The sequence below is a fragment of the Choloepus didactylus genome, chromosome 1, assembly GCF_015220235.1.
Source record: "Choloepus didactylus isolate mChoDid1 chromosome 1, mChoDid1.pri, whole genome shotgun sequence".
In the NCBI taxonomy this organism is placed as follows: domain Eukaryota; kingdom Metazoa; phylum Chordata; class Mammalia; order Pilosa; family Megalonychidae; genus Choloepus; species Choloepus didactylus.
The window spans coordinates 108,751,313-108,776,412 of NC_051307.1; the positions used below are offsets into that span (position 1 = coordinate 108,751,313).

Genomic DNA, 25,100 nt, shown 5'->3' on the forward strand with positions numbered 1-25,100 from the left:
TTTTTATTCTTCTGAACTATAATTAGAAGGCATTTTCTATTTTGAAAATAACTGATCAAATGAATTTTAAAGTCCAGGATCTGAAAGGCAGAGGAATCCATTTCTCTTTGTTGTTTCTAATTTCATCTCCTTTTCATTTACTAGATCTCAGTCATACCCAGAATTCATCTTTTCTGACAGCTTTAATCTGGATTTAGAAATCTAAAATCTTTTATTGTTTTTTTTAAAGTTAAAGCTCCCTAGGTTTGTTAGTGGTAAAGATTCCATTAGCATCCACCTGTGTATTTCCTTGACTTCATGTCCCTGACCAAATTTTTATAGTCCTCCCATTGGACAGTTAAAATAATAATAGCTAATATATTGAATATTTGCTGTGTGCCTAAGCTTTGATCCTCATAAAATCCTATGAGCTAAGGACCAATTTAATACTCTTAAAATTTTGTCATGAATTCCATTTTACAGATAAGTAAATTGCTTAAAGAAGCTAAGAAACATGTCCAAGGTCACACAGCTAGTAATTGCAGAGCTGGAGTTTCAGACTGAGCACTAAACTTTAGACTGCTACAAAAAAGGATACCTCAGAAATGACTGGTTTTGAAAATTTTCCTAATTTTAGTTTACTCAAATGACCAATTACATCAAGATTTATAAGTAAAATCAGAACAGTGTGTCTATAAAATTAAAGTATTTGACTCTTTGCTTGAAACATGTTAAAAAGGTTTGGGAAGACACTTGATTAATGGAGAGTTCCTGACAGGTGATTTGTTTCTTTCAAGATTTTACAATTGCATTTACGTCTTAGGGTGATTCTTGTTTTTTGTTTTTGTTTTCTTTTTTATCTTAGGGTGATTCTTTTTCTCTCACTTAGAGTTCTTCAGAAAGTTTGACTTTAAGCCCCTAAGAATTTTGATATACATGCCTCTACATTAATTTGTGTGTTTTTAAAAATGTCTTTTTCTTCCTGTAAATTTAACTGATTATTCTTTGGACTTTTTTCTGTCTTCCAAAATTTTAATGGTGACCATGTATTTTCATAATCAGATTTTAACTATATTTAATGAATATCAAGTGCACATTTCAAAAGAACTGCTGATTACAATAAAAATAAGACTCTGATACAATTCAAGCCCTTTATAATAAAAATACGTGCTCAGAGCATTTAAAAATGTTGAAACATTAAACTGCTATTCTGATACCAGAGTCAGATATAACATTTCTGCAGTCAGGTGTCTAGGAGATGCAGAGATCAACAAAATCTGGTCTCTCTATCCCTGGAAACATGAAATCCAGGGAAACCAGGACAAAAACAAGGTTTCAATAATAAAAGCCTTTCCAAATCAACCCCAGTCCTCTAGGAGGCCTTCCCACCCTTCCCGCACTCCACAAGCGGGTTGGGTCTCTTCTGAATCATACATGCAGCCTGTGGTGCCCAGTCAGAGTGCCTGATCCTGCAGTCCTGTGGATCTATGAGCTTCTTAAAGGCAGGCACTTCTCATTCCTCAGAGCTCCTCACAGTAGATGCTCGCTGAATGCTGTGGTTAGTGCACAGGCTTCTGAGTCAGATTTAAGTTCTAGTTTCACTTCTGGGATTACTGGTTTTGGAGCCTAAGCAAGTTAATTACTGAACCTTTCAGTACTTCAGCTTCCTCAGTTCATAGCTTCAGTCTGGTTTTAGGCAGTTCTTAACAGGAGAATAGGGGTTGGAGCTATATCTTAAAAGGTGGGTAGAATGTGCACCAGCAGAGAGATGCAAAGTGGGCGTTCTGGATCATTGTTCCAGAGTGAATGAAGCTGAAATGGGGTTCAGAGTTATGTTCAGGGGACCTAGATTTAGTTAGTTAGGTGGTGAGGTGTAAGGGTCAGTGGTTCTCAGCCTTGGTTTCACATTAGAAGTACTTGCGAAGCTTTAAAAATGTACTGGAAGGAAAATGGCAGAGTAGGGAGCTGCAGGGCTTACTCCTTTTCCAAAAACAGCTGGTGGACAGTCAGGAACTGTCCGAAACACGTGTTTTGGGGCTCTAGAGACCAGGGGAGTACTGTGCAGCATCCAGGGAAGAGCAGAACAAAGAGACTGAGACGCTGTGGTGAAGAACTGTGAGTAACTCACTCAGCCATGGCTCCTAGTGCCCACCCCCCACTCTTGAGGCAAGTAGCTTCAGGTTGTTCCAGTCCCTGCCTGGCAGGCTGCTGTGGACAGCGATGGCTGTGGAAGTCCTCCCCAAGAACAGAGAGGGACAGGGCCTACTACTGATGGAGCTAGAGGCCAGCAAATTTGGACTACTGGGCCTGCTGCTTTAGCCCATCCTGAACAGGTGCCACTGTGCCATTGTTTCTACCCAGGTCAGAGGTGGAGCCGGCAGAGGGCTAAAAATACCCTGCCTTCTTAGAGTTTTGGGTAATAGGTTGCCTAAGAGCACTATCTGCTGGGCAGGATAGGAAGGCTCAGCCTGAAAAAAAAAAAAAAAAAGAGGTTTTTTGGTGTCTTTCCCGACCCTCTCCCCAGGGCTCTTTGGAACTGGTCTGCATCCCCAGCATGGGTCCCAGGCCCTGTTTTGGCTGGGAAATAGTGACAAACCAGTTGTCAAAGAGGAACTTAACACAAACCCAATAAACAACAAAATTCTACAAAGGAGAGAGAAACTGACCTTCAGAATCATCTCATCAAGATAATCACGTCCAGATATGAGCAAAAACTTATAAGCCATACTAAGAAACAGGAATATATGGCCCATTCAAAGGAACAAATGAAAACTTTGGAATTTGGAACAATTAATCAAATATATTCAACAAATCTCCTAAATAAATTCAAGGAGATGAAGGAAAATATGGATAAAGAGATAAAGGATATTAAGACAATGGGTGAGCATAAAGAATTTGAAAGCATGCAAAGAAAAATAACAGAACTTAGGGGGAATGAAAGGCACAATAGATAAAAAGGATCGGTGAACTAGAAGACAGGACATCTGAAATTGAACAGACAAAAGAACACATAGAAAAAATAATTGAAAAAATTGAACAGGGTCTCAGGGTATTGAATGACAGCATGAAGTGCACAAACATACATGCCATGGGTGTTCCAGACGGAGGAGGGAAAAGGGACAGAAACAATACTTGAGGAAATAATGGCCAAAAATTTCCACTCTTAGGAAAGGCATAAGTAAACATGTCCTAGAAGTGCAACATGCTCCAAACAGAATAAATCCTAATAGATGTACTCCAAGACACATACTAATCAGACTGTCAACTGCCAGAGATGGAGAGAATTCTGAAAGCAGCAAGAGAAAAGCGGTCTATCACATACAAGGGATGCTCAGTAACACTAAGTCCCGATTTCTCATCAGAAACCACGGGGGCAAGAAAGCAGTGGTATGGTATATTTAAGGTATTGAAATAGGAAAAACTTCCAGCAAAGAATTTTTTATCTGGTAAAACTGTCCTTTACAAATGAGGGAGAGTTTAAAATATTCACAGAGAAACAGAAGTTGAGAGAGTCCATTAACAAGAGTCCTGCTCTATAGGAAATACTAATGGTAGTTCTGCAGGCCTAAAAGAAAAGACAGGAGAGAGAGGCTTGGAGGAGAGTGTAGAAATGAAGATTATCAATAAGGGTAACTAAAAGGGTAAAAAGAGTGACAAAAATGAGTTAGGCCGTGTAAAAGCTAAAGTATTAAAGGGTCAAAGTGTGAGTACTACTTTACGGTAAGAACATTGAATGTTAATGAATTAAATTCCTGAATCAAAAGACGTAGATTGTCAGAATGGATAACAAAAATATGATCCATCAATATTCTTTATACAGTAGACTCCCCTTAGACCCAAGGGATACAAATAGGTTGAAAGTGAAAGGCTGGAAAAAGATATTCCACATTAACATTAAAAAAAAAAAAAAAAAAAAAAGCGGGGGTAGCTATATACATTAATATCAGACAAAATACGCTTTAAATGCAAAAAATACTATGAGAGACAAAGAAGGTCATAATATATATTTTTAAAAGGGATGGTCCATGAAGAAGAAATAACAATACTTATGCACCTAACCAGGGTACCCCAGAATGCATGAGGCAAACTCAGGCAAAACTGAAGTAAGTAATAGACGTCTCTACGATAATAGTTGGAGACTTCAGTACATCACTCTCAATAGATAGAACATCTACACAGAGGATCAATAAAGAAACAGAAAACTTGAATAGTATAAGTGAACCAGACCTAACGGACATATCCAGCACATTACACCCCCAAATAGCAGGATATTTAATCTTCTCAGGTGCTCATGGATCATTCTCCAAGATAGACCATATGTTTGGTCACAAAACAGGTCTCAATAAATTTAAAAAGACTGAAATTATAGAAAGTACTTTCTGATCATAATGGAATGAAGCTGGAAATCAATAACAGCAAAGAACTGGAAAATTAAGAAATGTATGGAGATTAAACAACACACACTTAAAGAATTAGTGGGTCAAAGAAGAAATGGCAAGAGAGATTAGTAAATATCTTAAGAGGAATGAAAATGAGTCAGATTTAAAGCAGGATGCAGTGAAGGCAGTGCTGAGAGAATGCCTACATTAAGAAGGAAGAAAGAGTTAAAATCAAAGACCTAACTGCATACCTGGAAGAACTAGAGCAAGATCAGCAAACTAATCCCAAAGCAAGTAGAAGGAGAGAAATAAAGATTAGAGCATAAATAAATGAAATTGAGAAAAACAACAAAAATAGAATCAACAAAACCAAAAGTTGGTTCTTTGAGAAGATCAATAAAATTGACAAACTCTTAGCTAGACTGATAAAGAAAAAAAAGAGAGGAGTTGCAAATAAATAAACGAGAGGGGGGACATTCCTACTGACCCCACAGAAATAGAAAAGATCATAAGAGGATACTATTAACAAATGCATGCCAACAAATAGACAACTTAGATGAAATGGACAATTTCATAGAATGACACAAACAATGTCTATTGACTCCAGAGGAAATAGAAGACCTCAACAAACCAGTTACAAGTAGGTAGATTTAATCAGTCATCAAAAACCTACCAACAAAGAAAAGTCCAGGATCAGGGGACTTCACAGATGAATTCTACCAGCCATTCCAAGAAGAATTAATGCCATTCATGCCTAAACTCGTTCAAGAAAATCGAAGAGGAGGGAACACTACCTAATTCATTCTATGAAGCCAGCATCACCCTAATAGCAAAGCCAGATAAAGATACTACAAGGACCAATCTCTCTAATGAATATAGATGCAAAAATCCTCAACAAAATACTTGCAAATAGAATCCAACAGCACATTGAAAGAATTACACACCATAATTGGTTCAACACAAGAAAATCAATTATTGTAATACACCACTTTAACAAATTGAAGGGGGGAAACCTCATGATCATATCAATTGGTGCAGAAAAGGCTTTTAACAAAAATACAGCATCCTTTCTTGATAAAAACAATTCAAAAAATAGAAATCAAAGGGAACTTCCTCAACTTGATAAAGGGCACATATGAAAAATCCACAGCAAACATTGTTTTCCATGGTGAAAGACTGAAAGCTTTCCCTTTCAGATCTGGGACGAGACAAGGATGCCCACTGTCGCGTCTGTTATTCAACATCATACTGAAAATTCTGCCAGGGCAATTAGGCAAGATAAAGAAATAAAAGGCATTCAAATTGGATTGGAAGAAGTAAAACTTTCAAATATAGGATGACATGATTTTATATTTAGAGAGTCCCCAAAAATCTACAAGAAAGCCCTAGAGCTAATTGATGTGTTCAGCAAAGTGATGGGATACAAGATCAACATACAGAAATCAGCAGTGATTCTATACACTAGTAATGAGCCATCTGAGGAGGAAATAAAAAAAATCCATTTACAATAGCAACTAAGAGAATAAAATATCTAGGAAAAAATTTAACCAAGGATGTAAAGGACATGTATTTAGAAGACTGCAAAACATTGCTAAAAGAAATCAGTGAAGACCTAAGCAAATGGAATTTGTGGAATAAATGGATTGGTAGACTAAATACTGTTAAGATGTCAGTTTTACCCAAATTGATTTACAGAATCAACACAATCCCAATCAAAATTCCAACAGCCTACTTTGAAGAAATGGAAAAGCCAATTATCAAATTTATAGTCAAAGAAAGATGCCTTGACAAAGAAAAACAAATTTGGAGGACTCACACTTCCTGACTTTAAACACTATTACAAAGTTACAGTGATCAAAACGGCATAGTATTGGCGTAAAGAGAGATATATTGATCAATGGAACTGAATTAAGAGTTTGAAACAGATCTGCACATTTATGGTCAATTGCTCTTTTAAAAGGCTCCCAAGTTCACCTAACTGGGACAGAATAGTCTCTTTAGGAAATGGTGCTAGGAGAGCTGGATATCCGTATCCGAAAGAATGAAAGAGTACCCCTACCTCACACCTTATACAAAAATTAACTCAGTGGATCAAAGACCTACATATAAGAGGTAAGTCCATAAAACTCTAGAAGAAAATATAGCATCCTCAAGATCTTGTGATAGGCAGTGGTTATTACACTTTACACCCAAAGCACAAACAGCAAAAGCAAAAATACGTAAATAGGACCTCTTCAAAATTGAACACTCTTGTATGTTAAACTCTTTTTGTCAAAAGGTTGAAAAGGCAGCCTACTCAATGGGAGAAAATATTTGGAAACATCTGATAAGGGTTTAATATCCAGAATACATAAAGAAACCTTACAACTCAACAATAAAAAGACAAAACAATTGAATTTTAAAATGGGCAAAGGACTTGAAGAGACATTTTTTTCAAAGATGAAATACAAACGGCTAAAAAGCACATGAAAAGATGCTCAAAATCACTATCAGGGAAAAGCAAATCAAAATCATAATGAGGTATCATTTCACATGTACTAGAATGGCCATTATTAAACAGGCAGCTACAGTTGTTGGAGAGGATGTGGAGAAATAGGAACACTTATTCACTGCTGGAGGGAATGTAAAATGGTACAGCTGCTGTGGAAGACAGTGTGGTGGTTCCTCAGGAAGCTAAATAGAGAACTGCCATGTGACCCTGAAATCCTGCTATTAATATATACCCAGAAGAACTGAAAGCAGGGATGCGTACAGACATTTGCACACCGATGTTAACAGCAGCATTATTCACAGTTGCCAAAGGATGGAAACAACCCAAGGGTCCATCAACTGATTAATGGATAAACAAAATATGGTGTGTGTATATATATACACAATGGAGTAGTATTCAGCTGTAAGAAGAAATGAAGTCCTGATGCCTGCAACAACATGGTTGAATCTTGACATTTTGTTGAGTGAAATAAGCCAGACACAAAAAGACAGATGTTGTATGATCTCGGTAATATGAACCAAATATAATGAGCAAACTCATGGAATTAATGTCTAGAACATAGGTTACCAGAAGATAAAATGAGGGTAGAGAATGGGGAGCTGATGCTTAATTTGTGCAGAATTTTTAATTAGGTTGATTGTAAATGTTTGGAAATGGATAGAGGTGATAGTAGCACATTACTGTGAGTGTAATTAACAGTTCTGAACTGTGAGTGAGATTGTGGTTGAAAGAGGAAGTTTAGGGTTTAGGGTCTTGTAAGTTACTAGAAGGAAAGCTAGAGGATGAAACATGGGACGGTATAATACAGTGAACCCTGTAGTGGATGACAAAGGTGATTAATGTTCTTCCATGAACTAGAACAAATGTATGTCACTATTACAAGGTGTTGCTATATTTAACAGTGGTATCTTTATATTCTTCCATCAGTTGTAACACACGTATTAACCAATCCTGTGTCAGTAATGGGGTTTTTCTTTTTGGAGCAATGAAAATGTTCTAAAATCGTGGTGATAAAAGCACAACTCTGTGATTATACTGAGAGCCCTTGACTGTACATGTTAGATGGATTATATAGTGTGTGAATAAAACTGCTTAAAAAAAAATTACTGGGTCCCATTTCCAAAGATTCTGATTTTATTAGTCCCTGGGGCAACCTGGGCTTTAGGATTTCTCATACCTCCCCAGGTGATTTCTAAGGTGAGGTTGTGCTTCAGACCCTCTGCTGTAGGGCAGGACCTCCCCAGCTCTGTGTATATGAATCCCCTGGGGGTTTGTTAAATTGCAGATTCCTATAAAGTAGGTTTGGGGCAGGGGTGGAATCTGCATTCCGACAGGATTCTAGGCGATGTTCTTGCTGCTGGTCTGCAAACCGCCCTATGATATAGCAAGGAAGATGGGAGACACTTAAGATAAAGCTATTTTAGCTGTTTTTAGTAAACTCTAATTCTAACATTTCTTGCATTTGTCCATAGTATTAAAGAATCTGAAGCTTATGGTTATTCTGACCTGTGAGTGAATTCTTGATTGATCACTTAGAAGCTGTTAGTACTTTGGGCAAATTATTTTCAGACTTGGTTTCCTCATGTCTAAAATGGGAAAGGTGATAACTTACAGTGAATCAAAAGTGTAGCATGACCAAAAGGGGGATGTGAAAGGAAATGAAATAAGCTTGAGTGGCAGAGAGATTCCAAAAGGAGCCGAGAGGTCACTCTGGTGGGCACTCTTACACACACTTTAGACAACCCTTTTTAGGTTCTAATGAATTGGGGTAGCTGGTGGTAGATACCTGAAACCATCAAACTACAACCCAGAACCCATGAATCTTGAAGACAATTGTATAAAAATGTAGCTTATGAGGGGTGACAATGGGATTGGGAAAGCCATAAGGACCACACTCCACTTTGTCTAGTTTATGGATGGATGAGTAGAAAAATAGGGAAAGGAAACAAACAAACAGACAGAGGTACCCAGTGTTCTTTTTTACTTTAATTGCTCTTTTTCACTTTAATTATTATTCTTGTTATTTTTGTGTGTGTGCTAATGAAGGTGTCAGGGATTGATTTAGGTGATGAATGTACAACTATGTAATGGTACTGTGAACAATCGAATGTACGATTTGTTTTGTATGACTGCGTGGTATGTGAATACATCTCAATAAAATGAAGATTAAAAAAAAAAAAGCCAGCAAAAAAAAAAAAAAAAAAGTGTAGCGTATGTGAAGTACTTAATACCCTTTTCAGAGCATTCATGTGTCATTCCATCCCACTTTGACCCTTTTTCTGCCTTATTAATTAATTTTATGTGGTCACATATAACAAAATTTGCCATTTTAACCATCTAAAAAACTTTTTATTTTGAAGTAATTTCAAATTTACAGAAATGTTTCAAACATAATACAAACATAATACAGAGAACTCCGTTATTCCCCTTACCCAGATTTACCAACTTTTAACATTTTGACACATTTGTTGCATTCCTCTATCAATGAGAAACATTTGAGAGGGGGTTACATACATCATGTACCCTTTACTATTTAATACTTACCTATTCTTTTCCTAAGAACAAAGATATTCACTTACATAACCACATTAAGTACAATTGCCAAGTTCAAAAACTTTAATATTGATATAAAGCTTACAGTGTATATCCCAGTTTTTTCGGTTGTCCCAGTACTGTCCTTTTGGACATCTTCTACATTATTAGTTCCAGTCTAGGATCATGTATTGCATATAATTTTCATTTAATTCTCTCTTTAGCCTCTTTCTCTCTCTTTAAAATTGTGATAACATATATACAGCATAAAATTTCCCAACCACTCCCAAACATACAGTTCCCAGGCATTAATCATATTCACAATGTTATGGTACCTTCACCTCCATCCATTATGGAAACATTTTCATCACCTGAAACAGATACTCTGTACCCATTAAACAATAACTCCCTGTTCTAGTTTGCTAATGCTGCAGAATGCAGAACACCAGAGATGGGTTGGCTTTTATAAAAAGGGGGTTTATTTGGCTACACAGTTACAGTCTTAAGGCCATAAAGTGTCCAAGGTAACACATCAGTAATCAGGTACCTTCACTGGAGGATGGCCAATGGCGTCCGGAAAACCTCTGTTAGCTGGGAAGGCACGTGGCTGGTGTCTGCTCCAAAGTTCTGGTTTCAAAATGGCTTTCTCCCAGGACATTCCTCTCTAGCAAGCTTGCTCCTCTTCAAAACATCACTCACAGCTGCACTAAGTTCCTTCTCTTTGAGTCAGCTCATTTATATGGCTCCACTGATCAAGGCCCACCCTCAATGGGTGGGGCCATGCCTCCATGGAAATATCTCATCAGTTATCTACAGTTGGGTGGGGCGTATCTCCATGCAAACAACCTAATCCAAATGTTCCAACTTAATCCCCACTATTATGTCTGCCCCACAAGATTGCATCAAAGAATATGGCTTTTTCTGGGGGACATAATACATTCAAACCAGCACACTCCCCATTCCCTCCTTTGCCTTTGTCCCTCCTAACTTGTATTCTACTTTCTCTCTTTGAATTTACATATTCTACTTATTTCTATTTATCAGACATCATCTATTCCTTTGTGTCTGGGTTATTTCACTTAACACAGTGTCTTAAAGGTTCATGTTGGGTTGTGTATCAGAACTGCATTCCTTTTTATGGCCTACTTTGAGCTTTTAACATACTCTCTATATTAAAGCTTAATCATTTATGTCAGTAAAGCAGCTGTTTTAATAAACCAGATAGTAAATGACAGTGGCACTAGATTTTTAAATGGGAACTTGATATCATCGTGGTACTTATTGTATGTCATACTGTTTCCTGAGTATTGGACCTGGTTTGTTTTTCTTTTCCCCAGATGGTATATTACTTATGGTCATGAACTAATTTGGAAAAACAGGGAGCCTCTAGTGAAAATTTGGCACGAAATGAGGACTAATGGCCCCAAAAAAGGAGGTGGCTCTAAGTAAAACTGGAGTTGGAAAATACTGGAGCATCTGGTCCACGCTACTTGGAAGCCCACTACCACATTGGCCCTGGAGTTTACCACGACGTGCCCCTGCTTGGAAGACGCTCAGCCTCTCACCTTCCTGGGTTTTAAACTTTGTCCCTGATACATGTCTTTCTTAGGAAGTGAATTACGACAAAGTTGGTGACATAAAGGTTTATCTCTCTAGTTTGTAAACAGAGGGTGTTTGTTTTCTTTTCAAAGAACACTAATGCTATTCTGGAAATGTTGCTTTTAATTGTTGCATTTGACATATTTTGATGAGCCATGAACTTCATGAGGGTGCATATTTAAGGACCTGATTTGAAGGCAGAAGCTCTTGTTTTTGTGCATCGGCCTTCTAGTGTCTCTGCCAAGCATTTGATCTTACTCATTTACCCTTCCCTTGGTTGGTTGACAGTTAAAAGGGTGTCCTCCTTCTGGCATGATCTGAAGTATCAGCTACAGTAATTTTTTTTTTTCTTTTTCCCAAGAAAGGTAATGTTTTCTGGCAGCGAGTGGCATATACAAAAAGCTGTTTTTAGGTTTTGCTTTCTAAGATATGATTGTGACTAAAGGGTAGAAGAAAGTGACTCAGATAAATTCAAACTTGAATCTGAGCCTATTGCATTCTTATTAGAAATTGTATATTCTAACGAGTATCTTATGGAAATAGACAGTGGTCATCATTGTGGCTTTACTGCAGTGGAATGCACTTGTTGCCGTCATGATGAAGGATTATTTCTAGGAAACGCAGTTTGAGAATTTAAAAGTTTTTCTTGAAAGGACTTAAGGAGAGTTTTAAAAGTCTTTTGGTGGTCCTAAAAGGATATACAAAATCTAGTGCTTTTGCACTGGGTGTAGTAAAGGCATAGATTTGTCAGCGTTGTTTGGCTCACCTTAATCTCACCCCACTGTGTGCCAGGCTGTGGGTGGCACCAGCAGGGAGGGCAGGAGTCTCTAGGGTTGCACAGGCTCTGGGTGAGGTCCCTGCACTTCTACTCCCGAGTTATGTGGTCCTGGACAGTATAATCCTGCTCCCCTGACAAGGCTGTTGGAACCAAGCACCAAGCACATAGTACTTTTCCACCATTTGACAGTTCTTCATACTCTTTTCCCGCTGAAGTCAAGTTTTCTCTGTTGCAAAGTACCAGCTGTTCCTACCAGTCACAGAATTCTATTGTAATAGAATAGGAGAGGTCGTTTTAAACCAGCCCTCACTTTTGTCACTTTGCCAGTAAAGAAACAGGGCTAGGTGGGGAGAATGCCCAAGGTTACACCACTTTGCTCTGACATATCTGAATGTGTTAGGCTAACCCTGGGATATAAAGATGAGGCAAGATTTATTTTTCAGAGTTGGAATGGCAGGCTAGTTCACATGGACATTCCATAGTAGAATCCCAAATTAAATTCATGTCTTCCCATGAGCAGACCAGAAAAATAGGCAATGAAGACTTGTGTCTTCTCTCCCTGCTTTGTGACAATTAGAGAAGGAAGGTCAAGTCCCTGAAGCACTTCTCTGTCTATAAAATCCCTTGAAGCTGGAGTCTTTGGATGGCCCAGATCTGTTTTCCCAGTGAGAGTGTCTTTGGGAAGTCAAAGCCTAGTTCTGACAGCACAAGCTTTACTGCCCACGACTTTGGCAAATGTCACCACTTTCCTAATTGCCCAATTTATAGAGTATTTTAATCTCTCTTCTTGGCTTCTCTGCTGCATTTGATGCTTGCTCACTACCACCTCAGGATTCTGAGTTTTCAAGAACATGCTTGCTCCTGGCTCGTGTGCCTTGAGCTGCACCACCTCCTCCACTGGCTTTTAAGTGTTGGGGTCCTCACAAATCCACCCTTAGCCACTATCCTGTCTTACTCTCAACATAGTTCTTAAATGGTCTGTCTTCCCATGGCTTCATCTATCTGTGTGAGTGACTTCTGAGCTCCAGACCCACTGAGTATCTCTACTCATAATTCAGGACATATGTCACCTGTGTGGATCCAGGTGGACCTCAGATGTGGCACTCCTGGCTTAAGGATTGGCATCAGTCACTGAAGCCAGAAACCTGGGCACCATTCTACAGCTCCCTCTCTCATCTTTTATCCCTGGAACCCAGCCCCTCCTCTCATTCCTAGTTCAGTCCCTTATCTCTAACCTGGTGAGACTTTTCCCAGCTGGTCTCTTAAAACATCTCTGTACTTCTCCATATGCTAAAAACACTCAGTCATTCCCTGGCCCCTATAAAAACCTTCGAATCTCCTTAGTGTAGCAGCCAAGGTCCTCCATGGTCTGGCCACTGGCTGCACTCATGTCCCCCACACCTACATTCCCGCCTGAGCCCTCCAGCAGGTCCCGCCTTCCCTGTTTACCCTGTTCCTGGTGTTGTCGGTTGTAACACACTTGCTTACCTTGAAGGCACCTGGCGTTACATTGAGCACATAGTAAGTGCTCTGAAACTGTTGTTTGATGAATGAAAAAAATAGAAGAGTGGCTCTTTTTTGCCGCGGGAGGGAGTATTTCAGTCATCAAACTTCATCTCCAGGGTGGCTTACCCAGGACTCTGGAGCACAGAGGTCACAAGGCTGCTTGTCCTGGTCCCGGAGAGCTGGTGTGGAATCGTTTGCTTCCTTCACGGGACATGGCTCTTCTCCCGTGACAGCCTTCCTTTATGGCTGTCTTCAGCTGAGCTGCTGCCACTTCAGAACAGTGCTTTTGTCTCTCTGCTACTCACTTTGCTGTGACTTCAAACTAAGGCAGTGGTTTGAAAGCCCAATCTATTCTGACTGGCCAGGGCTGTACTGCAGTCCTCTGCTCTGAGGTGCAGACTGGATACCTCCAAATAGAGCCTTGAGATGTAGCTCTGGGTAATTAATGCTGTTTCAATAGTGTTATGAGTACTTGGGCCTTATGTAAAATATCTGGAAGCCTTTTGAGTTGTGTGGCCAGGGAGTATTTCTGCTACCCTGTTCTGCGTTAAACAGACTGACCTTTAGCTTGGACCATTACCCATACTTAGCTCTACAATAAAACAGTAATGAATGCACAGGGAGAAATCAACTTTGTATAGCTAGTGGCCAAGCTTTTGGCTTTATAAATCTCAAACTTCTGTGGCAATGCTTTAAAATTAGGGGTTTTAAAACTCAGGGGAAAGTCAATTAGAGCATTTCTAAAACTAATGCCAATTCTTAATGAAAATCGGATAGGTGGTCACAGACGAGCATCTCAAAGACAAACAGTCTGTTGACTCACAGCCTGATTCAAACACGTGTTCTCTGGGAAGCACGGCCCCAAGTCTTCCCTGTGATGCCCTCATTGCTGCACTCCCCGTAAGGTTGCCAGCTGAGTCCCACGGAGACCAAAGAAAGACCCTTCCTGCTTTCTGACTGCCCCCCTGGTGCTGGCTGATGGTGGTTAGCAAGGAATTGTCACCCTTGGGCCCTCGGCCTTTGCAAAGCCAGGTCTAATTTATAACATTTGGATTCAATTTTTGCATTTAAATGTGGATTAAAATTTAATTTTAATTAAAATCAATAAAATTTATGAAGTATAATAAAATTAAGCATTTAACTATCATTAAAATTTGGATTAAATTTTGAATCAAATTACGAAACATAATTGACTCCCGGAGGTTTCAGGTGGCTCCTGGCGACCTCAACCTTTCCCCCAATGCCCGCTTCTGCTCCCCTCTCCTGCGGCGGACCCTCCGCTCCAGCCTCGCGCGCCGGGGCCCGGGCCTTGGCGAGGTTGTCTCCGAGCCCAACCGCTCCCGGATCCCCACCCAGGCCGGGGGGCGGCGCTGCGGCGGCGCGGGAAGGGAGCGGGGCGGGGATGCTGGGTGGGGGAGGCGCGGCCCCGAGCGCCGGGAGCACTGGCAGCTCCGGGAGCCGAGCGCCGAGCGCGGGGCGCCGCGGGGGCCGGGGCCGGCATGGCGTGGCCCTGCATCAGCCGCCTCTGCTGCCTGGCGCGGCGCTGGAACCAGCTGGACCGCTCCGACGTGGCGGTGCCCCTGACCCTGCACAGCTACTCGGACCTCGAGAATGATGAGCCGGGCCCGGGCGGCGCCGCCTCGCGCAGGGGCCCGGCCCCCGCAGGCACCCGGGACCCCGGCCGGGACGTGCCGCTTACTCAGTACCAGCGCGACTTCGGCGTGTGCACGGTGCCCGCGGGGCCCAGAGATGCGCCCCAGGGGCGCGGGGCGGGGGCCGGCGGCCGCAGGGACAAACATCCCGCGCCCCCCACGCCTGGCGGCAGGGGGATTTACGTGCTCCCCATCGGCGACGCGGACGCGGCTGCAGCAGCGACCACTTCCTACAGGTATTAAGCTGGGGGCCGGGGAACGCCTCGCGTCTAGACTCGCTGGTCGGAGGAAACTGAGGCACGGAGCCTGGAAGGCGGCGGGTGGGTAGGGAAAAAAGAGGAGCCCGAGTCCCGCTCCCACTCTCCCACCCCACACGAGCTGCAGGCGGCCTGGCCTCAGAGGTCGTTCCTGTTGGTCCCAGGGCACTGCAGACGGCGCCTTCCCAGTTCCCTGACCAGCCCGAGTGAATGGGCACCTCCGCTGACGGGGAGCTCACTGCCGCACTCAGCAGCCTGCTCCCCGCTTCGGCAGCCCTGTCAGAGTGGCCTGCCTTGGATTCAGTTGAACTCTGCGGATTCCCCTTAACTTACACCCGGGGTCCTAGCCATGGAGGGGCGCACACAGGTCAACTCCCCGAGCCCTCTTTGGTCAGCGCCCTCTCTGGGGGCGTTGGTGGGGGGCAACCCCTGGGCACCCACGGAGTGACTGCGGGCTGTTGACTTTGCTTTTGCCCTGAGGCCAGGTCTGCGCCCTCCCCGAGCCTCACCCGTGCACTTGGACCACGGGGGTGCGGGGGGTGGGGGGTGGGGATGGGTTGGGGGCTTACTCCTTTCTTTTTTTATTACAAAAGTAATACATATTCAGGGTAGAAAAATTGGAAATTACAGAAATTACTACAAAGAAAATAAATATCCCCTTAACCCCACCCCTAAACCGGTATTTCTAAACTTTAACATGCTATTGAATGCATGTCCATTTCTATATTCTTACATGATTAGATTCTTACTGTACATAGTACTTTTTTTCACCTATTGTGGATGCCTGTCCACGTTACTAGATGTTCTTGTACAACAGGAATTTTAATAGCTGTGCAGTATTTTACCCTATGAATATGCATAGTTTATCTGTTCCTTTAGTTAGGATATTTCCAATTTGGCGTTATTAAAACCACCATTTCTTTGATCCTGCTGTTTGACTTCTAGGAATTTGTCCTACAGCTATCCCTGAGCGCGGGGTGGGGGCGAGGGGTATCTGTCCCTACACTGCAACATTGTACAGTGGACGATAGACCCAACCCGTGTCCTGCTGCTGCAGGGGACTGGTTATAGTAAATCCATAGGACGGTGCTGTGAAGTTCTCTATGTAGTGATAGCAAAAGATCCTCAAAAGATACGTTTCAAATACGTTTCAAAAAAGCATGGTGCAGAACAGCGCACCTAAGATGCTACCATCTTTGTTTTTAAAAGGGTTATTAATATACACACATGTGCTCAAATAAGCACAGAATGTCTCTGAATGGATGTGTGAGAAAATGGTAACCCCTGGGGAGAGGGGAGATGGCTGCCGCCCAGGGGTGGCAGAGAGGCCAAAGGGCCTTTCGCTCTTTGAAACTGTTGGCTTTTTTTTTTTTTTTTTTTTTTTAAAAAGAAAAACCTTCTTTGATGAGCATCCTTGTAGCAAAATGTTTGCTCACATCATCATTTCTTTGGGATAAATTCCTACCTGTGGAATGAAGGGGCCAAAAGGTGTGAACTTTCCTGCTGGTTCCCTCTTGGAGCTCCTTCTCCAGCCCCTTGGCAGCCCAGCTGGGATCTGGGCTCCAGCACCCGCCCCTCCCCCAGGGGCCTCCTCCGAGTGTCCTCCCACAGCCACAGGGCTTGTTCTGGCTCCTGGCTCTGGCCCCTTGCTTCCTGCTCTGGGACCCCTGCAGCCATTCTGGGGCCAGCAGGCTCAGGCTGCCAGACCTGAGAGGCAGTTTGAGAACAGAAGGACAGTGCCCAGTAGCACCTGCTTCCCCAGGAGAAACAGAGCAGCAGATGGTTTGGGCAGCTGGTCTTTGGAACCTCACAGCTTCTGAAGCAAAAATTCTCCAATAAGGCTGTGGCCCAGCTTGCCTCCTGGCACCCCTGAGCGTGGGCTGAGTGCTGACCATGGACGGATGCTGGCTCTCTGCCAGCTGTGCTGCTGCCAAGGGGAAAAAGAGGCAGTTTTGTTGACCTCCGGGTCTGGAACCCAGCGAGGCAGGGTTCATCCTGGGCTGTGGGTGGGATGGGGCAGGAGGGCTCCCAGCCCACATGTGGGTGCTGCCTCAGGAGAGCTGGACACTTGTCCACAGACCATCTCCTTGGCCAGGTGCTCCTGGGGACACAGGATCACTGCTTTTCTGAGCTCATCATCTGGCAGAGCAGTTGACAGAATTAAAACAAACAGGTCTTTTCTTCTAGAGAAAGTAACCCCATGGGAAGCTAGGCTGTGCCACCTCACCACCCAGCAGCACCCAGCGAGGGCCCTGTCCGCTCACGCACGTGCACACATGCTCACAGCCACATGGGTGTGCTCCTTACCACATGCAGAGCCATGCAAAAGCCAGGCCATCTTTCGGGTCTTTGAGGTGGTCACAATTCATTCTCTCTTTTGCAGGAGTTAATAAGACAAACACTACAGAAATTAAAGTGCTTCTGATATTGAAATAACACTCAACACAATACTGTTTCTTTCCTGTCAGTCGTAGCCATGGCCGTCGGGCCTGGGGGCTCTTTGCAGAGCTGGGTGATGGCAGGTTGCGCCTCCCCTGGTTGGAAATGTCCAGCCGTGAGTGGGCTGGAGACAACTGACCTTGAAAACCAACTTGAGTTGTTTTCACTTGAAGCAACCCGGCTTCTGGACAGGGAGCTGCAGAATTCCTATGGGGCCTGGGGACTGTGACAGAGAACCCAGGAGAGGCTGGGACTTGCCTGGTCTCCCAGGCCTAGTGCCGACCAGGGACTTCTGTTTATTGGACAAGTAACACCCAGGTGCTGACAAGCTTTGCCCCAAACTCCCTGTGCACCCTGGTCTGTTTCTCAACTGTAACTTGGGGAGAAACGTTTCTGCCTCTCCTTCCTTAAGGGATTGGGTGAAGGACAGGTGGAAGTGAAGGTGTCAAAGGTGGAGCCTCTTAAGTTGCTGGCAGAGGGAGGGCAGATTTCATGGTGGAGCACGCAGAGGTGAAAGGTCGACTACAGGCCTGCTTTCCCCCCAGAACGGGCTCTGCCTGACTGGGGAGTGCATTTCCTTTGCCAGTGATGTCTCTGAAATGGGGGTAAAGGACTGTGGGGAGCGGAGGCAGGATTTCAGCAGCAGGGGTGGCTGGGACATTGCAAGCATGGGGCACACAGCAGGGGCTCCTGCGAGGTCAGGGGAAGAGATGGCTGACCCTGTGCGAGGTTGTCTGTGTTCTGTTTCAGACAGGAATTCCAGGCGTGGACTGGAGCAAAGCCCTCGAGATCCACAAAGGCAAAACCAGCCACTGTCATCACAACCCACAGCTCCGGCTGGGACAGCAGCCCTGGGGACAGCTTCCAGGTCAGCCTGAAGCTGGTGCTGTGGGGCGAGGGCTGGGCTCCCAGCTGCAGGGAATGCGAGAGAAGCCTGTTTTCCAGATTAGGGACCAAGAGTCAGATTTTGATGGAGTAAAATGGCATAAGGGCCAGGGACAGCAGTGTCTGAATACCCAACCCCTTGCCCCTCAGAAAAAGCCAAGGCTCTTCTCTGTCATGACCTGGTGTGTGCACCTTGTGCTGGCTTCCCTGGTGAGCAGAATGTCTCTTTCCCTCCTTAATCCCAGTCGTATCCTTGGGGACCATGAGCACCAGCAACAAGCCCTTCCTGATACCCGAGCATTTGTGTAAGAGAGATGACAAGATGGAAGGGAGGTGGAGACCACTCAGCTTCTCAGTTCCACCCAGAGGCTTCAGGGAGCAGAACGGACCATATTTGGCCTTCTAATGCAGTGGTCCTGTCCACTGTGGTTAAGTTTTCACACTGACCCTTCAAGTCTCAACTCTTGGAGGTCAAAGAGAAGCGTGGGAGCTGGGGAGGGGAAAGTTGAGGAAAAGTCCTATTGATATGTGGCCACATTTCATTTTGCAGGTCCCAGAGGTGAGGAAGAAGTTCACACCTAACCCCTCGGCCATCTTTCAGGCTTCAGCTCCTCGGATTCTCAATGTGTGACTGCCCATGCCTTGGAGGGTGGCAGCAACCATGGCTGTGGAGAGAAGAGCGCTGAAGAGTGCAGTCACACCCTCTGCCACCAGGCTTGGGCCTTTCTTCAGCCACCAGGGGCTGGGATGATTTTCTGGTACTGACCTTGTGCTGTCAGAGGAGAGGAAAGGGGCTCTTCCTCCTCACTGTGGGGAACGACCCCAAGCTCACTGTGACCAACTCCTCTCCACGCTGCCACCCAGGGCAGCCAGGCCTGGCTCTGAGCAGCGGAGGCACAGAAACAGGACCCAGCTCAACTCTGGGCCTCACCATCATCTTCCCAGAGAATTTTGTGGACAGCTTCAGATCATTCTTCAGGAGTCCATTTTGGCCACCCTTCAGTTTTTAAATCTGAAGAACGTGATGCCAGCCTCACAGTACTTGAGGATCGCTTCTACTCTGAACTAGAATTGGTCCATGGGGCTGAAACTTACGGACATAACACGTCCTTGAAAGAACCAGTAATGTGCACTTTTAGTTGTTTTCTCAGGATGCATGACACTTGTGTTAATTTTATAACTTCTAGTAATCCAAGGTGATGACCTTGGCTATTCTTACAAATGACTCCACCTGTTCAAGTTGTAGAAGACTCTTAGGTGAGTCATGGTGATGCCAAGTAACCAGGAAGAAATGACCAAAAGAAACCGAAAATCAGCCACAGAGCTTCAATTTTAAAGACCTAATTTCTTTGTGGCCAAGATAATTCTAGTTTTAACAAAACATTTCTTGGGGTGAGTGCTTGAAGCTTTGAATGAATGAATGAATGAATGAATGAATGAATGAATGACATGTACTCTGTGGTAGCTTTCTAAAGTTTTAGCTCCACATTTCATTACTAATCTGTTTTTCCCTCTAATGTACAGATGACTAGAAGGGGCTACCATACACACTGGCTAAGAACTGGAAGCTTTTTTTTTTTTTTTTCTGAAGAAGGTGGCAATTAGCTTCAGTCCCTGAAAGACTTTAAATGTCATCTAAACCAACCCTGACAGCCTCACCTCTGCTCTGCTCTCACAGTGACAGGGAGCTCACTACCTCCTGAGGAGGCAGCTCATTTCGTCTTTGGAAAGCTCTTCTTTCCCCGTAAACCCCCTTGCACCACATGGCACAACCCTGGTTGCTCCTTGTGCAGCAGCCCTTCAAGCCTTTGAAGGGGTTCATGTCCCTTCTTAGAGAATAAAGGTTCACGCTCAGTCAGGAAGTTTTTTGATAAAGAACCAAAGATTTGGATCTTTATTCCTCCCTAGCCTGCACGTGGGCTCTAGTCCGATGAGCATCTGCTTGAAGCAGTAGGTGTTGGTGTTCTGATTTTAGAACCCCTGCAGGCGAGGAGGTGGGGCCCAGCGTTTCCAGCTCAGGCTGCAAAGGGAGACATCTCAGAGGTGCTATCTCTGGCAGGCACAGCCCGTCCCCTCATTCCAGCAAAGGAAATGCTCTAATAAGAGAATCATTTTAAAGAGAAAACCAAAACGATATGCTTACACAAAGATTCTATTATTTCAGACTTCACTGGTTTGCATGTTAGTTGTTTCTAAGCGAGACTTGCCTGCTAAGCATTGTGGGAAATGAATGGATTAACTGTACAATCTCCGATTTTACTAAAATGCAAAAATGTACCCTTTTCAATTTCTTGTTTTGTTTCTTTCAATTAATTATAAACGAGCACTGGCTCATACTTCATCAGGTCTCTTGGTAATAAGGGCTTCAGCGTAATGTGGCTACTGCCTGTATCACTTACAGGCTTGCGTCCAGAGGAACTCTGGGCTGCAGAGCCCCTACTGGCATTAATATGTAGTATTTCACAGAACCCACCAACCTCCCCTCTATTGTGTTTACCCCTTTCCCCCTACCTTCATCCAGGAGCCTAGGGCAAAAGCAGTCTTTGAAGCTAGTCTTGGGCTCAAATCCTGGCTTCGCCACTCACTAGCCATGAGTAATTTGAGGTTCAGTTTCCTCATTTGTAAAGTCAGGGTGGTACCACCTACCTGTTGGCTTTCTAAGAGCCTGAGTGTTTATGGACACGGTGCTTGGTACAGGGCCTGGCAGAGCTGATCTAGCTGTTCCTGCCTAAGCGCCCCCTCCCCCAGGGAACCTGTTCTATCCCATCTGTAGTTTTGGTCCATCTGCTGCTACTGACATTCTACAACTTGCGCTGCCTGTGCTCAAAAGCTCCCCTCACCAGATCTGCCCAGTGTCACCCTGCGCAGCTGGCTGCTCTGCCTTTCTCCAGCGGCTGGCTGAAGTCCTTTCATTCTTTTGCCTTAAAGGACTGATCACCCCGCAGTAACTCAACCTGCATAAATCAGATCTGCCCCTTCCTAACAGTGTTGGCTGAGTGGTGAAAACAGCCACTCCAAGACAGGCCTGACTTTGGAAAGCATACTATATGCCCATGTACATTTTCGTAATGTACCAGAACAAGCAACTTGTCACAAACACCTGAATCTGGTAACTTTCCTTACTAGGCTTCATTAGTTTTTAGGAGAACTGGATTCTGAAAAAAAAACTCCCTCCCACTCACTCTAGGTTTTAGTAAAGCCCAACACCATGATACTGGAATGGCCTTAAAAAGTAACTTAAAGTCTCAACCATGTGGCCCCAACCCATGTGTATCTTATACATACATATAAATGCTTAGAAAAAGAAATGCATTGAAATATTTCTGAAATGGGGGGAGGAGGATAGTGAGTAATTTTAATTTTTTTACACTTTCCTATACTTTTAAGTTTATTGACAATAAGCATTTTTGTATTAATTCTTTAAAAGGAAGAGGTTTTAAAAATAAAAACCAGTTCACTCTGTTAGCTAATTTCAGCCAAAAGAAAGTGCTCCATGTTAATTATCCCATAACCGAAGTGGCCATGGCCAGCAACAGCCTTGATCAGGCATGCGGGGTGCACTGTGCAGGCCTGGAGAAGGGAAAGCCCAAGGTCCTTTCTCAGCTGGGTGGGCCGCCGTCATTTACACCCAGATCCCACCTCCCTGTTTCTGTGGTGCGAATTCCAGGCCTTTAGGACAATCCGGAAAGCAGTGTTTGGGGAAAGCCTGGGCCTGCTGGACGGTGGCCCCGCAGCCGAGCCCGGCAGCTGGAGGAACTCACCCTTCAGCTGGGTCAAGAAGAGGCCCAAATGCCAATTCTGCCAGCTTCACTCACCCAGGTTCCTTCAATAAGTAAGAGGACTCTCCATGTCAGATACTGCCTGTGCCATTGGATTTTAGCTGCCTGCCGTGTGGCCGCTGTCAAAATCCTGGCTGAGCCCGTAACGTCCAGGAAGGTGAGACCAAGGAGCACTCCCATCCTCACTCCTCCAGACTACGCGAGTCTCTAAATTTTGACCCTGAGCGAAGCCTAGTTCCCAAGAAATTACACACTTGGACTGTTCAGAATGCCTGCCTGCAGAAATTCTTGCTTTTAAAGAATCAAAGCTTTCAAAGCCTTTAGCCCTTATTAAAGGTTACTATAAAAAGTGGTCATTTCTGACTTGCTTCTGCAGTTTTTGGGTAATCTCTTTAGCCTTATGAAACATGATGGCCACAACATAAGGACTCTGGAGAATTTTCTTCCAGACTGCAGCAAAGACCAATTTGATCTTGGCAGATAAGCGAGCATGTTTCTTTGTTAGACAACAGGAGCTGTTTCCCTCTTTGCCATGGCTTGAGCTCAATCACGCAGTTTTCCTTAGCCCCAAACTGTCAGAAATAATTATGTCCAAGTCAACATGTATCGTCTAGTTTTTTTGTTTTTAGATTTTAATGTAACTAATCTTTTAACTTGCATGGCTGGAATTTCTTTTGGAAAGAAGTAGAGGAACTGATATATAACACACAAATACCTATACCTTCCCTCCGTTCCAACTCTTTCTGACCTACTGCAAGAGCCCTACCCAAATATAGTGCTCCAAACTCAGAAAAAGCCATCACAAATACTAAAAGATTTATTGTAGACATTTTTGTTACATAATTATGTTACACATTATGATACAAATACATTTGAAATGTTAACACACATGGAGACTGTTAAATCATTTAATATTTCTTCCGCAGTAGGTAATTTCTTTAGGCTTTCACACCTGTAATAAATGCACGTGTTCTCATTTGGATGAAACCTTCCATCCTGTGGCTCTCAATCACAGTCCACCTGCTGAATGAACCTACACACCTGCCTATTAATCTTCATTGGAGTAGTTCATATATAGAGTATTTGAGCCTCTATATACTAAATTATTTTATTATTAAGCCAAGGCATGCCCTATACCCTATTGAACAGATTCCTTCTGCATTTGCAACCCTTATATGCGGCATCAAAAAGGCAAGATATTCATCCAGTCACCTGCCCACCTTATTTTCCTGTCTCAAACATCTATGGAAATCATGACAACCTGGATTACATCACTTGGACAAGCTTCTTTGACTCCAACTCACAGGTTTCAAATTTTTCTTTGAATAGAGTAAGAGGAGAGCCCTAACTGAGAACAAGTTCTTTTCTTTACCTTCCACACAGACCATGTTAGGAAGGTTGGGGCAGAGTATCTTCAGTGGACCTGGACATCACACAGTGGCACTGCTACACCTCCTTGTATCCGTTTCTCCCTTCTACTGAGACGGCTCTGCTCATGGACACAGTCTCCTCTTACTACTTCCGAGCACTGACGTCCCTGTCTCTGGGCTTGAGCACCTATTTTTCTACCTTTAAGGCACTCACAGGTATTTCTTTCAAACACTTTCCTTTTTGGGAAAAACTGCATTGACAGAGAACAGGATTTGAATCCACTGATATGACAAACAACCTCAGCAGAGCCTGTCCCAAAGGCTGCTCGCTCACTAGCAGCCACTCAATGTGGATTTGGCAGCAGCAGGTCCTGCTTACCACGTGAATGGTGTGGAAACAGCCATCTGCCACCCACACCCAGAACTGGTGGAGAGATGCCACCAAGAGCCCAGGATTTGTGGATGCTGACCCAGGCAGGGATATGTTTATCCCTTGAAATGGCTCTGAGTTTGTGCTCTATGACAAAAGAATTGTGGTCACTTTGCAGCTACTAGGCCTTTATGGCTTTTCATATGGCATTATCTTTTCCTGTAGCTGACTCACACTCAGCCCACCACACCAAGGCCAGGCAGGAACAGAGAACCACTTGCGGAGTCTAACACCCAATCCTTCCTCAGATGTTACCAGGGTAACCACTGGGGCTGCCTGTAACTCTGGTCCACAAACAGGTGAACTCCCTAGCCTGCCAGACTCATTTTCCACCCCCTGAAGCATCACACCCAAGATGCCCCCTCAAGGACACCCAGAGGGAAGGACCTGACACCCACGGCCTGGCCTAGCTCTTGTGACTCTCTCCTGGAGCCTTTACAGACGGTGAACAGATGCAAACTGACAGAGCACGTACCCACTCACAGCTTCACTCTACAATTAGGAAACAAACTTCTGTCTTAAAGGGATTTCATCTGGGACTGATGTTAACAGTAAGTTAGGTGGAGGCAATGGTTTGGCAGCCATGATGCTGTGAGGCACACAGAAAACCTCCGTCCCCAAGCAGAGGAGTCATCGCAGTTCCCATGCTTTGGATGCTGCTTCCAATCCTGCTATTCTGGGGCCATCCTCATCCATTCACTGATCCTCGTTCAATATCCCCATGTGTTTGTTTGTGAGAAAGTCCAGAAAAGGAATGTTGCAAATGGCTTGGTGAATATTACTCACTGTAATTTCTTTGGGAATCCTGGTCCAAAAAAAAAAAAAAAAAAAAAAGTGTTATCAGGGTATTCTCTCTAGTATCTAAAAATTTAATAAATTAATTTACCAAAAGGACCATCCCATGCAAGGCCCTAATGGAAGGGGACAATAATGAGTGCCAAGGTAAGGCTTAGGACCACCTTTTGGGGGGGATGGGGTGGGTGGGTATATGTGACCAGGTGTGTTCTCTTTTTCTCTTTTCCTC

General features: G+C 43.8%; 3 protein-coding genes across 9 annotated transcripts in view; 2 read left to right on the forward strand and 1 right to left on the reverse strand.

Moving 5' to 3' along the window:
- PARL (presenilin associated rhomboid like) overlaps window positions 1-11,094 on the forward strand; it is a 77,609-nt gene extending 66,515 nt beyond the window's left edge. Inside the window, exon 10 of one of the 2 annotated variants that reach the window (XM_037839583.1) lies at window positions 845-1,054. In XM_037839583.1, coding sequence (XP_037695511.1) covers window positions 845-887 — 43 coding nt within the window. In that variant the 3' untranslated portion in view covers window positions 888-1,054. Of the gene's footprint in view, window positions 1-844; window positions 1,055-10,718 lie in introns of those variants that run through there. The other variant, XM_037839578.1, reaches the window with a different exon arrangement.
- A 3,601-nt stretch (window positions 11,095-14,695) lies between these two features.
- Window positions 14,696-20,838, forward strand: MAP6D1 (MAP6 domain containing 1). The gene is made up of 3 exons (XM_037839595.1): window positions 14,696-15,152; window positions 18,363-18,480; window positions 19,048-20,838. Exons 1-3 carry the CDS (start codon window positions 14,764-14,766, stop codon window positions 19,126-19,128), a joined length of 588 nt encoding a protein of 195 aa, XP_037695523.1. The 5' UTR covers window positions 14,696-14,763; the 3' UTR covers window positions 19,129-20,838.
- Window positions 20,839-23,077: 2,239 nt separating this feature from the next.
- The window catches only part of YEATS2 (YEATS domain containing 2), a 194,662-nt gene continuing 192,639 nt past the window's right edge, over window positions 23,078-25,100 (reverse strand). For all 6 annotated transcript variants that reach the window (XM_037839564.1, XM_037839566.1, XM_037839548.1 and 3 more), the window contains one exon: window positions 23,078-24,881. In XM_037839564.1, coding sequence (XP_037695492.1) covers window positions 24,773-24,881 — 109 coding nt within the window. In that variant the 3' untranslated portion in view covers window positions 23,078-24,772. The remainder of the gene's footprint in view (window positions 24,882-25,100) is intronic.